Source organism: Bacillus rossius, chromosome 14, assembly GCF_032445375.1.
Source record: "Bacillus rossius redtenbacheri isolate Brsri chromosome 14, Brsri_v3, whole genome shotgun sequence".
NCBI classification, from domain to species: Eukaryota; Metazoa; Arthropoda; class Insecta; order Phasmatodea; family Bacillidae; genus Bacillus; species Bacillus rossius.
Genome location: NC_086341.1, coordinates 4,482,647 through 4,498,716, shown reverse-complemented (window position 1 = coordinate 4,498,716; position 16,070 = coordinate 4,482,647). Strand labels below are relative to the sequence as shown.

The 16,070-nt window shown below is 42.9% G+C and overlaps 1 protein-coding gene across 2 annotated transcripts; it reads right to left on the bottom strand.

The window, feature by feature from the left end:
• Positions 1 to 6,916: 6,916 nt before the first annotated feature.
• On the bottom strand, positions 6,917 to 13,511 carry LOC134538927 (uncharacterized). Of its 2 annotated transcripts, XM_063380542.1 has the most exons (4): positions 12,774 to 13,511; positions 11,015 to 11,294; positions 8,980 to 9,126; positions 6,917 to 7,057 (listed from the first exon to the last, which is right to left on the bottom strand). In XM_063380542.1, exons 2-4 carry the CDS (start codon positions 11,243 to 11,245, stop codon positions 7,040 to 7,042), a joined length of 396 nt encoding a protein of 131 aa, XP_063236612.1. In that variant the 5' UTR covers positions 11,246 to 11,294; positions 12,774 to 13,511; the 3' UTR covers positions 6,917 to 7,039. The 2 variants fall into 2 exon arrangements, with proteins under 2 accessions (XP_063236612.1, XP_063236611.1); XM_063380541.1 differs by lacking the exon at positions 6,917 to 7,057 and having other exon boundaries at positions 8,217 to 9,126; positions 12,774 to 13,481.
• Between the last annotated feature and the right edge of the window lie 2,559 nt (positions 13,512 to 16,070).

The window sequence follows — 16,070 nt, the reverse complement described above, 5'->3', positions numbered from 1 at the left end:
TTGTTTACATTGCGGTTACCTTGTTTACATTGCGGTTACCTTGTTTACGTTGCGGTTACCTTGTTTACGTTGTCACACATAACTCGCAGGTCGGAGCGCGCCGTGGATTCTACGAAGATCCAATCATCTGAAGATCTCTTCGTTCATTTTTGCGAGATAGTTCCTGTACATTAGTGACTACTAGAGACCGGAAAAATTCGCGATTTCAATGACCTGTAGGATATACTCCATGATCCTCTATGCACGCGGGAAAATTACACCTGCTCATTGGCTTACTGACTCGTGACACCTGTTAACTGGGACGCTAGTGATTACGATACTTCTTTTGTTAGAGGTTTTTTATTGGCCGAGTATCATTCAGATAAACTGTGGACCAATCACTGATGCATAGAGACCTGCAAAATTCGCGGTTTCGATGGCCTTCAGGATAGACTGCATATACCCCTGACCACTCGGGCAAATAACGCAAGTTCATTGGCTACCGACTTGTAAGTCGTCTCAGCTGGTTTGTCTGTGATTCGATCCTTCTTTGGTTGAGGGTTTATAACTGGTTGAGATTCGTCCAGATTAAGAGTAAGCCAATAGCAAAATTATATAAGAGGTATATGTGTTTTAATTCTAGCCTATCACCGAATGAATCCGCGAATTTTGCAGGTCTCTACTGATGCAGTAAAAAGGCAAACTTTTTTGGATTCTAGACTATCACGAAATGAATACGCGAATTTTTCCGGTCTCTAGTGACTACAGATATCGGTTACGAACTTTCTTGAAATGTAACTTCTTTGCTGAGGGGGCCACCATTTTCGAGCGCTACGAAAATTCCGATCGCACGAAGGGAGTTGCTAGGTGCGTGGTGGGGGAACCGGTGGAGGAGGAGAGTGCGTCAGCGGCGACGCCACTCCAACGCAGTTCGAACGGGAAGACAAAAAGGATAAGGGGGGGATATGTACGTAGCTAGAGCATGCTGTACGCCAGTTGTAACGGCCGGATCAGAAGAGACGGCAGGGGAGAGGTAGAAATGGCGCCAGCAGTGACGTTACGGAGTTCTTGTAACGCTGCTTGTGTTTGTCTACTCCTCAGTTTTCGTAACAGCTAACGTTTGACGCTACGATATTTATTTTATTTAATTTAAAGTATCTACAATTTTTTTTTTGTGGAAAAGAGTTACTGATTTTGCAATTAACTGTATAAGTATCATTCACTTTTATGTGAATAGTGTGTTTGATCATGTAAAAAAAAATAGCTTTATAAGGTTTTTTGTATGTGAACACTGTGATTTTAAGTGTCAAAAAAACTAATGGACTTGTGAGATAGACTTTAAAAGTGTAATTTTCGTTCGATTGGAGTGTTTTTTTTTTGTTAATTTATTTTATTCAGCTGGAGATCGTGATTTAACATCATGTCTAAATATAATAAAAAGGTAGAAGCAAATAAGATTATTATTAAAGGTAAAGTGGAAAGAAACTGCCAAAAGAGGCGCCAAAAATACCAGTGAATGGATACGAGAGTACAGGCCGCGGGGAAAAAACAAATAATAATTTAAGATCATACCCGCATCCTTACTATTCCCAAATATTATCACTAGAGACCGGAAAAATTACCTGTACGATATACTCCATGATCCTATATGCACGCGGGAAAATTACATCTGCTCATTGGCTACTGACTCGCGACACCTGTTAACTGGGACGCCAATTAATCGATACTTCTTTTGTTGAAGGTTTTTCATTGGCCGAGTGTCATTAAGATAAACTGTGGCCCAATCACTGATGCAGTAAAAAGGCAAACGTTTTTGTATTCTAGGCTATCACGAAATGAATCCGCGAATTTTTCCGGTCTCTAATTATCACTAGGGGCAGGCATTTTTCGCGAAAAGATTCCGAGGCTAGCCTGAAAGTTAAAACACTGTAGTATCGTCTGTGTCTCGTGATTGGGTGAGATTCTTTTCAGGTCAATATCGATTGTTACAACACCAATCACAACGAGTCAGTGCGGAAGCAAACACGTCCTGAGTGGCTCAGGTCAAACAAGGCAACGACTTCCCTCGCAGACGTCCGCCAATCGCAAGGAAGAAACCGCTGGTGCGGATATACCTTGCAGTCTAATAGGTTTTCTGATTTATTCGCGAAAAATACCTGCCCCTAATTATCACTTGTTCAGTAAATATTACTAATAATTTATCTCTATCTGTGCCTGATAAGCAAGTAATTTCACTTGTCGCACACGTGAACTCCACGCACAATTTTTTTTTTCTTACGGGTGCGATTGGAGTTCAAATAGGTGAAAACAAAAAGTTATTTTCTGGGACAGTTTGAAAATCGTAGATGCACATCTTTGGGGCTTGGTATCACGCGTCATGTTGATTTTATGTTGTTTTTTTTTAAGGCTATTTCTAAAGTTTTAAATCGATACCTCACTTCCATTTGCTGTTTCTCGCAAAGTGATGATAACGATAAATCGATACCTCACTTTCATTTGCTGTTTCTCGCAAAGTGATGATAACGAAGGCTTGGGCGCATTTTTACACACGTGATATTACGCTAAGTGAGTATATGTGAACAATATTTGTGAAGGAACAACAAAAAAGGGCGGTATCAAATCAAAAATTTTAGAAATATCCCTTTAAAAAAATGATGTATGAACTTACGTACCCGCGTTATGAGTTATGCTATAACTTATGCTTCTTTTTTTTATTTAGCACTGAAATATTTTTAAATTAATTGTAACAATAAATAAAAAAATAATATTATAGCATTAGATAACCAAATCAAAAGTATTCATACATATTTGCTTAAAGAGCACTTTGTATAATCAAGTAATCTGTAATTTAAAAAAAGAAAGGAAAAAAAATTCCACTGCCATGTTTTGAATCAAGTTCATAAATTTTATTGACCACGCACTAAAACCACTACGCTACGAAGCCGGACAAATTTTCCTAAGATTTTATGTCACTTAATTGTCATGGAAGTGACTATGTACGGGTTTTTGATCATACACGTGGGTCCATCAACTTCCTGTGAAACTTTCGTTGAATGATGCGCGCACCTCGTCAAAATTCACTCTTTATTTTTCCATGACGCGCCTAAAAAGAAGTATAACTTAAAAATCGGCTATGTTCTAACAGAGCGGCTTTTTCGTGATGTAATAGTTAGAGACCTGAGAAATTCGCTGATTCAATGACCTCTAGTATAGCCTCCATTATCGTCTGCATTTCACAAGCAAACACGCGTGTTCATTGGGTGCTAACTTGTGAGGCAGCTCCACTGGGTAGCTTGTGATTCGGCACTTCTTTGGTCAATAGTCTGGCATTGGCCCAGAGATTGCGAACCAATAGCAGAACCAGAAGAATTGTTCACATGTTTGAATTACAGCCTATCGCGAAATGAATCCGCGAATTTTTCCGGTCTCTAGTAATAGTACAATTCCGAAAACACTTTTTTCTTCGGACACTAGAGACGTCTATATATTTACCCTGAAAACACTGTATGTACCTACTGGTTAATAACTAGAGACCGGAAAAATTCGCGGATTCATTTCGCGTTCTGCCAGAATCCAAAAAACTGTACCTTCATATTACTTCTGTTATTGGCTCACAGTTTATCTGAAGGACTTACAGCCAATGCGAAACCTTCAACCATACAAGTATCGAATCGGAAACATCCCAGTTGACGGGTCTCACAAGTCAGTAGCCAATGAGCATGTGGCATTGGCCCGAGTATGTTGGGGACTGTGGAGTCCATCCTAGAGGTCATTGAAACCGCGAATGTTTCCAGTCCCTATTAACAACAAATCACCGTTAATAGATTGCATTACAACTCCTGTGCATTGACGCGACCACCGTTATTTTATTTTCTTTCCCGTAAATACCGATTCTTACAACACCAATTACCAGTGAGTCGGTGCGGAAGCGAAACGCGTCCTGAGTGGCCCCTGGTCAAAATAGGGGCGACGACTTCCCTCGCAGACGTTCGCCATTCGCAAGGAAGAAGCCGCTGGTGTGAGTACAACTTGTTGCAGTCTAATAGGCGTTCAGATTTATTCGCGAAAAATGCCTGCCCCTAAAGATAAGTTATAAATAGAGACCGGGAAAATTCGCGGATTCATTTCGCGATAGGCTAGAATCCAAAATACGTTTGCCTTTTTTACCGCATCAGTGATTGGGCCACAGTTTATCTGAATGATACTCGGCCAATGAAAAAACCTTCAACGAAAGAAGTATCGATTCACTAGCGTCCCAGTTAACAGGTAACACGAGTCAATAAGCCAATAAGCAGCTGTAATTTTCCCGCGTGCATAGAGGATCATGGAGTATATATCCTACAGGCCATCGAAATCGCGAAATTTTTCCGGTCTCTAGTTATAAACGGTGATCTCTCAGAAACCAGAAGGAACTCAGAAACGCTGTTCTCTGGGTAAATACAGGAACGTGTTTTTTTTTTTTTTGTTTGAAGTGGGGAGGAGAAAAAAAAAAGAATTTCTGTAATTGTATTATTACTTCACTTGAAAATCACCGTGGCGTGTGTGACCGAGCCCTCTAAGAGGTGTGTGTGTGTGTGAGTGTGAGTGTGTCTCTCACCTGTGACGTCCTGTGACGAAGGGCGGCTGCGAGAAGCTGACGTCCGCCGAGGCGACGGGGGTGGCAGGTCCGGCTCGACGCCGCAGCGGTTAGTACTGACAGCCGCCGCCTATCCGCGCGCGCATCGCTGTCGCCCCGAGCGCTTGGGGTGTCATTCCATTAGCGACCACCCCCCACCCCCTGTAACGGGTGACCGTGCTATCAGCCAAGCACGCCACACACACACACACCCTCCCAACCCCTCCCTCCCATCTTTGAATATATATATAAATACTGTATAGAAGTCGCGAGTGGATTGGATTTACTCTACGTTTTTCAGGAGCGTATGATGAGCAGCTTGGGAACTTCACCGCTGCAGTGCGCTGCCGTAACGCCCTGTATCGTCTTAGTTGTTATTTACACGTTAGAGCGGAGCGCTGTCGCCCGCTGTCATTCCCCGCACCCCCCACCTATCATTCACTGCAGCTCAAGTTCCTTCAGCGGGAGGGGGAAGGGGTGTTTGAAGAGTTCGACACTTGTCCGCTAGGGACCACCACAAGTCGATGCCCTAGAGATGGTGGCGATTGCGGCGGTGAATTAACGAACTACCTCAAAACCGTATTAGAAATTTTAACCTGGGCTGGCGACTTCTATACAGTATATATATTCAAAGCTCCCATGGAGGCCGCTTCTCACCCCAACCCCCGCCCCTCTTCGGCTAATTGGGGGTTCGCGTCCCGATGACGGCGGGGGGCGACTGCTGAGGAGCAACGATTACACAGTCCGAGGTCCCCTCGAAGGCAGGGGGCCGGGAGGGGGGGGGAGCGTCCTGTGTGAATATTACGTGGGCATGTTCCCCCCCCCCCTCCCCCACCGCTAACAAACTAACCTCGCCGAGAGAGAGGACCTACTCCTGCACTTGCGAAGGCGGGACTGTGAAAACACGTTCGACGTCAAAAAAAAAAAAAATTATGTTTCGTGGAAAACTGCCTGTGTATTTTACAAGTTATTTTTTTTTTTTCTGCGTGTTGCGTGCACGTGTCCAAAAAGCTTACCTCAAGTCATGCTCTCCCATTGCAAGATTTGTGCATGTCCAAAAATTACATCAACTCGTGTGATAATTGTACAGCATGTTCAGGCACCGTGTCCAAAGACGACTCGTGTCGGTTAACAGTTGCAGGTGGCCGGCGGACCACCTGGCCAGAATTGATAAAAGAAATGGCGCTACCTCTTGGATTAAAAAGAGAGTGGGGTGGGGGGGGGGAGGAGGGTTCAGTAACCGTGAAACCGTCGTGGCAGGCTTCTCCCCCCCCCCCCCCCCTCACCCTGGCCACCCGCTTGCTACGCCACTGTTCAACACCGTGTGCGGAGCTCCCGCCCACCCTTGTGAGTTCCGCAGAGTTGGAGGGGGAGAGCACTATTTTTTTTTTTTGAAAACTACCGTGCACACTCCACGGTACGAGTACAAACGACATCGCTCCCAGTATAGTAGTTTGCGGATATACGTCGGTACGCAGCGCTGTCAACCCCAGCAGTTACTCTGGTTAACTTTTTAAAAGACATTCTGACGGCGACTTAGATACTGTAGTTCCAGTCTTATAAATCAATCAACAGACATCGCGCACGAGAACAAGTGAAATAACCAAGACATGTGTAAAAAAAACTATGGCAGAATTCCCCAATTTAAATTTGTGGTAGTTTTCAAAAAAAAAATGTGCCTTCCCGCGCGCCCTCTCAATAACTAGAGACCGGAAAAATTCGCAATTTCAATGACCTGTAGGGATAGACTCCATGCACGCGGGAAAATAACATCTGCTCATCGACTTCTGACTCGTGACACATGTTAACTGGGACGCTAGTGATTCGATTCTTCTTATTTGTTAAAAGTTTTTCATTGGCCGAGTGTCGTTCAGATAAACTGTGGCGCAATCACTGATGCATAAGGGCAGGCATTTTTCCGCGAATAAATCTGAACGCCTATTAGACTGCAACAAGTTATACTCACACCAGCGGTTTCTACCTCGTGATAGGCGGACGTCTGCGAGAGAAGTCGTCGCCTTGTTCGACCTGAGCCACTCAGGACGCGTTTGCTTCCGCACTGACTCACTGTGATTGGTGTTGTAACAATCGATATTGGACTGAAATGAAACTCGCCCAATCACGAGACACAGACGATGCAACAGCGTTTCAACTTTCAGCTAGTTCTCTGAATCTTTTCGCGAAATATGCGTGCCCCTGCCGATGCGGTAAAGTAACAAACGTTTTTTTTTTTTTTTTTTGGATTCTAGTCCATCGCGAAATGAATCCGCGAATTTTTCCCGGTCTCTATCATCTATACAATGAGTGCCGCCACACACGTCGGAAGGTTCTGGAGCGGTGTATTTCAGCACGGCGGGGTGTACAGCTATCAGGAGGACCTGCAGGTAGGACCACAGAGCTGACCGGCGATGGACTGTCAGCGCGACCGGCGCCCCCACGTCTGCATCACGCCGCGCCCGTCAGCTGCGCAACACACGCGACAACCACCCTTAAGGTGGGTTTACGATTGAAAATTGAGAATTAAGAATTAAGACTTAGTCGTGTTCTTACCATATGACTCTATGTTAACTAGTGGAATGGTTTATGATTGTCGTGTGTGAATTTTGACGGGTCGTGTGCGAACCATATGATGACTTAAAGACTTAACAGAAATGGTTATTTTTTTATATTTTTCGTTAAGACTTAAGGGAAGTGACCAATCACAACAAACCGGAACCTTTCAGCCGGAAGTTTATGTCTTGGTATTTGACCGAGCGAGGCAGTATTTTTGGTTAGAATTCGTATATTTGTAATTACGAATTAATTTAGACATGAGCAAACATTCTTATGCAACAGAATTTGATAGTTATTCCATTTGTTAATAACCTATTTCAAACCTGCTTCTCCATTTCGAACAATGGCCGACCATGTGTTTTGTGCTGTGATTGGTTGGAATTAACCACTTCTATGTCAATCATAAACTGGAAAATGTAGTTTTGCCTTAATCGTGTGCTCGATGTTAAGTTATAATTCTTAAGGAAATCAATCGTAAACCCAGCTTTAACGACCCCACGTCCAGGGTCTCCACGAGGAAAAAATATTTCGTACCAATTTAGGCGGAAAAAAGTACCAGATTTGAAAAAAAAAAAAAAAAAAAAAAGCACTAAATTATAATTTGTTATGGTTTAAACAATTTAGGAAGTGATTATGACATTGCAACGCTCTAACTTAAATATCACACCACACACACACACACATACATTCCATAGTTTTTAAAAATAATCACGCTAAATAATAAATCATATTGGAGTTACTGTAATATTATTATATTAAAGAAAAAAGTACTAGATCTGAGCGAAAAAGTTCTAGACCACTAAAAAACTAATTAAAGTACTAGATCTATTAGGAAAGTACTAACTGTGGACATCCTGCCCCCGCCCCCACGAGCACACCTTCGAGGAGAAGCGACGCCCCCTTCTAAAAACCAACACATTCGAAAGAAAAAAATGATAATAATGTTCGCAAGGCTTCAACGGCCGTTGTCTTAAGTATGTAGCTTGGCTTCTGGGTTGTAGCGTTAGTTGCGTTGGGTTGCATCTACGCTTCGACATCTGCCGATTTAGTATTGTTCTCTTTGGGATTGTTTTTTTTTTTCTTCAATTTTTACTTTTTTTTTATTCGTGACAAAACAGCGCGAAACTGCAACGGAGGTAGAGACAGTTAAAATTCGCGGATTCATTTCGCGATATGCTAGAATGCAAATAATTGTGTTTTTTTATGCAACTTCTGCCATTGGTTCGCTGTTAACCTGGAGGACTGTGGGCCAATTATATACCTACCCTCAGTCAAAGCAGTATCGAATCACGAGTCTCCCAATTGAGATGCCTCACAAGACAGCAGCCAATGAACAGGCGACGTTTGCCCGATTGTGCACAGGATCGTGGAGTCTAGCCTGGAGGTCATTGAACCCGCGAATTTTTCCAGTCCCTAAACGAAGGATATATAGAGACCGGAAAAAATTCGCGTATTCATTTCGTGATAGTCTAGAATACAAAAACGTTTGCCTTTTTACCGCATCAGTGATTGGACCACAGTTCATCTGAATGACACTCGGCCAATGAAAAAAAAAAAAACTTTAACAAAAGAAGTATCGAATCACTAGCGTCCCAGTTAAACAGGTGTCGCGAGTCAGTAGCCAAATGAGGAAAAATAATTTTCCCGCGTGCATAGAGGATCATGGAGTCCATCCTACAGGTCCTTGAAATCGCGATTTTTTTCCGGTCTCTAAGGATATAAAAAAAAAATAATTAAAATCTAAATTTCCCGTTGCAGTTGCATGTATCATTTGAAAGAAGGCATCGCCACGTGTCGCTCCGCGGCGGAGGAAGGACGATGGACAGCTGTACCTGGCGCAGCTCCGCCCGCTGTCTCTGCAGGTCCTGCAGGTCCTTCCTGGCGGCCTCCAGACGCGCCAGGACCCGCCTCTCCTGGTCCTGCAGACACGCCCTCTCCGCCTCGCAGCACCGCCTGGCCTCCTCGTTGCAGCTCTGCGCCTGCGCAGTCGCCAGTCGCGACCAACACCCGGAGATAAGAGACATGATTTCGATGACCTGTAGGATAGACTCCATGATCCTCTACGCACGCGGGAAAGTTACATCTGCCCATTAACCTACTGACTCGTGACACCTGTTGACTGGGACGCTAGTGATTCGATACTTCTTTTGTTGAAGGTTTTTTTCACTGGCCGAGTAACTTTCAGATAAACTGTGGCCCAATCACTGATGCGGTAAAAAGGGCAAACGTTTTTTGGATTCTAGCCTATCGCGAAATGAATCCGCGAATTTTTCTGGTCTCTACCCGGAGACACCAGGGAGCAAGGGGGCCCACGGTCTTACGAATCCCGCACGTCCGGCTTTTGCCCGAACGCAACAATGAATAAACACCCAAGAAACCTGAGCCTGGAGGAGGCCCGGGCCCAGGCCTGTTAATTGTTTTAATGTTCAACCATTATAATTTGTTTTTACAAACTAAAAAAACAAACAATTGAATATATTTTTTATCCAATTAAATTTTTAGAAGATTTTACATAAATACAGCTATTTTTTAAAAAAAATTATGTAACTATTTTCCTTTTTTTTTAATCACAGTGTGTGAAATAAACGTACATACTCGCTGTGGTTTTTTTCAAAGTAAAATAATTTTATAAACAAAGCTTGAATTGGACTTGGAGAAGCGAGGTGGACGACGGGAATGCGAAGGAAGAAACAGGCGGGACACTAGTGGTCAGGGGGGGGGGGGGGGGGAGGTACAGAGACCGGCGAGGCTGTTGAAAGTGGTCAAGGCTGCATCAGAGACGTTGGAGGAAGCTTGGTGACAACATTGGGTACATGAGGGAAATATCCAATACGGTGTGTTTCAGTTAACGTTTTCATCAGATGATGCTCTTGTTTGAATAAAACAATAAAATACATTTTCAAAATTCTCATTTCAAAATTTTTTAGAAATTTTTAATTACATTATAAAGTTGTTTCCAACACCTTTGTGCTCATTAAAATGTGAGATTCATAACATCAACGCTACATTAAATCTTTTAAATTGGTCGTTGTTTGTTTACGTTTCGCTGAACATTCGTAGATGTCGCGAACCAAAAATGGCTACGTTGAACATTAGTGCGACCAACTGCCAAACAGGTGGTGGTGCTGCTAGCAGGAAAATAATTCGGATACTGTCCGTCCGTTGGGAAACGCGTCCTCTGCATAGAGTCCGGGATGTAGAGATGTGTGTGTGTGTGTGTGTCCGCTCAGAGGTGCGTGTTTTCGGACACGGGAAGCCTTCTTTTCACAGACGAGAGAGCCAAACGCCCGATTGTGCATCTTCGGTTTTTTTTATTTTGGACAACTCATGATAACTAGAGACCGGAAAAATTCGCACTTTCGATGACCTCTAGGATAGACTCCACAACCCCCTACACACTCAGGCAAATGCCGCCTGCTCATTGGCTATCGACTCGTTAGACCTGTCGACTGGGACGCTTGCGATTCGATGCTCTTTTGGTTGAAGGTTTTCCATTGGCTCAAAGTCCTCCAGATAAACTGTGAGCCAATCACAGAAGCAATATGAAAGGTACAGTTTTTTCGATTCTAGCATTTCGTGAAATTGAATCCGCGAATTTTTTCCGGTCTCTGATGATAACTAATGGTCATTTAGGTTAGGTTTAGCTACATTATAAATACTTTTAAACATTGTGGACGGTCGATTTGGTTAGGATAGCTACGTTGAAGATACTGAGAAATCAAAAAAATAAAAAAATAAAAAGCGAGCATGAACTTCGAGTGTAGTTCTCTCGTGCGTGAAATGCATGGCTTCCCGCGTGCCACGAGCTGTCCGCTCAGAGGTTGGCGCGCGCGTGTTCGGACACGAGGCCCGCAGCTGTCCGCTCACCTGGGCCAGCTCGTGCCGCTCGAGGGACAGCTTCCTCCCGAGCTCGGCTACTTCGCGGGCCAGCCGCGCGGCGCGCTGCTCGCACCGCCTGGCGCGCAGGGACGCCGTGGAGGCATCGCAGCGGGAGGTGGTCGCCGAGGCGGTCTGCCCCCGGCGGAACAGCTGCAGCACCCGCAGGGACTGCTCGCTGAGGCAGCGCGAGTCGCCCTCGTGCTCCCCGGACTCCGCCATCGCTCCACGGCGCTTCCACCGGCAAGGGTTGCACGGGGGAGGAAGCCTTCTGTTCACACAGACGAGAGAGACAAACACCCGATCGTTAGGGGCAGGTAATTTTCGCGAAAAAAAAAAAAAAAAAATCTGAACGCCTACTAAGACTGCAGCAAGGTACACCCACACCCAGCGGTTTCTTCCTTTGTGATTGGCGGCCGTCTAGCGAGAGATGTCGTTGCCTTGTTTGACCTGAGCCGCTAAGGATGAGTTTGCTTCCACACTGTATCACTGTGATTGGTTGTTGTAACGATCGACATGCACCTCAAAAGTAACTACTCACCCAATCACGAAACACAGACGATGCTACAGTGTGTTAACTTCCATCTACTATCGGGATCTCTTCGCGAAACTTTCATGGCTCTACCGATCGTGCATCTTCGGGTTTTTTTTTTTTTTTGGTTCATTGTAAATACATATGGCGGTGTTGATAAAAAGGAAAGACCATAAACATGGCAACGGTATTTATTTGTACGCCGCCATATTTTTCGTCAGGGGCGCAACAACAAGGGGGGGGGATGGTATTTTGCCCCCCCCCCCCTTCTGAAACCTTGAAGTGGGGGCAAACTGGGGCAAAGAAAGTGCTGTGTAATCAATTTTTAGATAATAAAACTGCTTAAATAGCACCATTTTCCACCTTTAAATACAAATATTCCCGGGGGAGGACTCCCCCCCCCCCCCTTTGGAAATTTAGTTTTTGCGCCCCTGTTTTTCGTTTGCCGTGTGTCCGTGAATGTTTATTTTTGACAACTCATGATAACTAATGGTCAATTAGGTTAGGTTAGCTACATTATAAATACTTTAAAACATTGTGGACAGTTGATTTGGTTAGGATAGCTACATTAAAGATACTGTGAAATCATGTAAACGGTTTCCTATCCCTGGATAGCTACATATTAAAAAGTTATTTGCTAAGCAACCATAAAATGATTTTACAGTATTTTTAATGTAACTATACTTACCTAACCATCCACAATGTTTAAAAGTATTTAAGTATTTATAATGTAGCTAACCTATCCTAATCGACCGCAAAATTTAATGCCACACCGGTTTATACAATGAGATAGAACGGAGTATGACGTATGAGTAAGCTACATCTCAAATAAATACAGCTGTTGTGGTACATACCGAGAAAAAAAAAAGCGAGCATGAACTTCGAGGAACTTCGGGTGTGGCTCTCTCGTCCGTGAAATGAAGGCTTCCCGCTACACGGAGGGGAAACTACCTTGGGCAGGGCTACCAACACAAATAAAACTATTTGCTGTGGTGGTTCCGGAGCATGCTCAGTTGCTGCCACAAACTCTGTGATTGGTTGCGAGCAACAAATAAACATAGATACACGGTTAAGACCACAACGCCCAGGAGAATATATAACTGCATTGTTGGCTCTATACAAGAGTCAAGCAGGATGTCGAATTTTTTTTTCTATTATGCTAAAAAAACTTAAAAAATATTTAAGTTCAAGTTAAAAAAAAAAAAAGCCGTTACTTACGGCTTTGCTAAGTTACACGACCAACGACACTTGTTAGTCAGCAGACAGTCTTGAACACTTCGTCCGGAAGACTTTAGCGCTTCGTCAGTCCGATGTTCGACGGTCAATGGCCTTTCCTGAATGCGAGAGTTGTCGGTTGGCAATTAGTTAGCAGAGAGTCGATAGTACTCCGTCCAACAATCGATAACTCTTCGTCAGTGCCGTCCGAATGTCGATGGCCCTACTTCTGTTTCCGAGTGCCGTCTTCGACGCCGCTTCGTCAGTCCAACGGTTGATGGCACTTGGTCCGACAACCGGTATCAGTTTTCTCGACCCTAGCTTGATGTTCGACAACGCTTCCGAAGTCCTTGGTCGATGTCTTGTTCCTCAGTACTATGACAGTTGACGGGTCTTCGTCCGACAGTTCGATATTCGAGACAGCACCTCCGCCGTCCGACCATCGAAGAGCACTCTCGTTGTAACACCGGCAGCGACACTGAAACTTTGCAGGGAATTGTCACGCCAGTTCTGCTACGCAAAATGTCAGCTTCACTTCTTCCATGCTCGACGCAAAAAAATTTATAATGTCACGACTGACGCATAATTTACAAATGAAGGGAAAAATACATAAAATTTTCTTTTAAGTTTCAAAGTGTGATGCGTGTGTCCTAACCTAAAATGTCACTATTTACTCTGTAAGACACAGACATATTATTTATTTTTTTCTTTGGTTACCATAGATCATTAGATACAATTGCAACACTACATGTTTTTACCTGTGCTTTGTGTTTTATATTTATAATAGGATGTTTGTATGCACGACATTGATAAACTCCGACACAGTTTGACCGATCGCCATGATCATATTGATTCAGGTTATTTATTCACATACAGTAAATACTTTGTTTACATACATGTTAAAATGCAAGTCCCAGCCGTACAACGCTCTAATACGTTTAAATTAAATTAAGGCCATGTTAAAAGTTTTTGCATAATAACAATTATAAGTAATTTCAACATTCCTATAAACTACCAACACTAATAGCAGATTTAATTACTTTAATTCAAATATGCGATAGCCTAACAAAATTATATATATACATATATTTAAAAAATTCCTAAATTCACAATAAATAATACTGGTTTTAGTTATTGGACCAGTATTAAATATCAATCACTAAATTTCTGAACACACTCACATGTAGTTCTGCTAGAATTCGCTACTGGAGCAGCTACGTTGACTATTGGATCATTTAATTTGCAATGAACAGGGCAATTTGCAGGGCATACGGTTAAACTATATAACGAAATGTCTCCGATCATAACGAAAATGACTTAAAAAAATACTAAATCAACTTGGACCTGATTTCTAACACGGAATTTAATTAAAATACTGTCCACCTTGTTTAAATTATTTTAAAAATAAATAATTTATATTTCCTGCTCACGTTAGATGACTTATAAATAATTAAAGCAAATAAGATGTACTATTATAGAGTTTTATTTATTATTACCTTTTGGAATTCATGGAAATTCATTTCCAAACAAACATAATTAATTTAATAGTAGGTACTTCAAGTAAAACTTAGGATATAGGACTACCTAGTATGAAATAATTAAATTGAATGAGCTGTGTATTTAATAATATACCAAATCCAGTAATCTGCAATTTGAAAATGGTAAAAAAAATTGTTCTACCACAAAGTTTTGCATCACATTCGTTTAGCTTATAAGCCATACACTATAACCACTGCACTAGGAATCATAATATAAGAATATCGCGAGAATATGCATTTTAAATGTTGTAATACCAGAATCCTTAGAGCATTTTTTTTTTTAACTTTAAATTACTCTTTACTATGACAATTTTAGTTCACCAAATATATTCCAGGGTAGTTTATCATAAAGTTTCATTTGGCATACCCCCTAATTTTAATGAGTAGGTAACTATGTATGGGCTTGTGTTCAACCATGTATCTGCCACCAACCTGTGAAAAAAAATTTTTTTTCACGATGCACGTGCATCATAAAAATTCACAGTACTTTTTTCCGTATCACGCCTGAAGAGGTAAAACTTAAAAAATCATTATACACATAAATATGAAAAATTTCTGGTATGCCTCCCAAACAAATATGTGGCTACCAAACCAAAATAAAGTGAATTAATTACCACTTGTTTCTTTGCTTCTGCATTACTTCTCCCAATCAATGTTAACAATATAGCAATATATTTGGAAAGCTACTAACTAGCAGGTGGGCTCGAAACTACTTCACAAAACTCGGGTCTCAGGTCTCACGTCTCAGGAATGGGCGTTTCTACCCCCCGCGGGTGCTACTGGTGTCTAGCGACCTGGAAGGTTTGCTGGTGTCGCACTGCACGTGTCGCTGTCGCCGCGGCAGGCTAGTCCCGGCGGGTGGCGTGAAGCACGCTCGCCGGGAGGCAGCAGAGCGTCGCCACGCACGCACTCTCACCGCTTTTCTCTCACTTCCTCGCACCAACCAGGGGCTCGTATACTTTCCCCCCCCCCCCTTCCGACGCCGGAACCTGCATGCAATGAGCGCAACAACTAGAACTGTTCCGGACTCCGGGCCAGGTCAGTGACGGCGCGGTGTGCTAGGGGCGAGGCCTCGGCACGCACGCACGCACGCACGCCACAGACACCTGACTGCCCAGTAGCCGTGCTAGGGAAGCTGCCTGCCTGTGCCCTGTAACTACGTTTAAAAACCTACAACACCAATGAACAGTATGAAAGAAAAGACATTGCCTGTAGGTAACCAATATTTTTTATTAAAAAAAAATTTTTTTACATGCTAGTGCTTTTTTTACAGTATACATGTCTCATGAATGGTGTAAACACCCTGCTAATATTGTCACATTCTTATACAGTTAGTTTTAGACACAACAGAAACAGAATGTAAATGACACACAGAAGAGGCAGGTCCCGAGATCTCTCGACACAGGAAGGGTTGTTGGCGGAAGGAGGAGAGACCTTCTGTTTGGAAACAAATGTTTTTATCCAATTTCGCTCCGAAAACATAATTTTCAACCAGCCAAGTTGCTATCAGAAGGGGCTTGAATCCCAGTACCTTCCCCTCTCTCCTCCCCTTATCAAACAAACACATTGCAGGACTACGTTAATTTCTCAAAAAAAACTTTTTTTTACCAGAACAGCAGTTTATTCTTTTTTTTACATTTATCAGAGTTCTTCTGCGAATTACAAAATATTACACAAACTACTGCAACAAACTCATGTTTAGTGGCAGAGACTAACGTCACTGGCAACCATTTTCCAGAGAGGGGCTCAACCCACGTTAAAA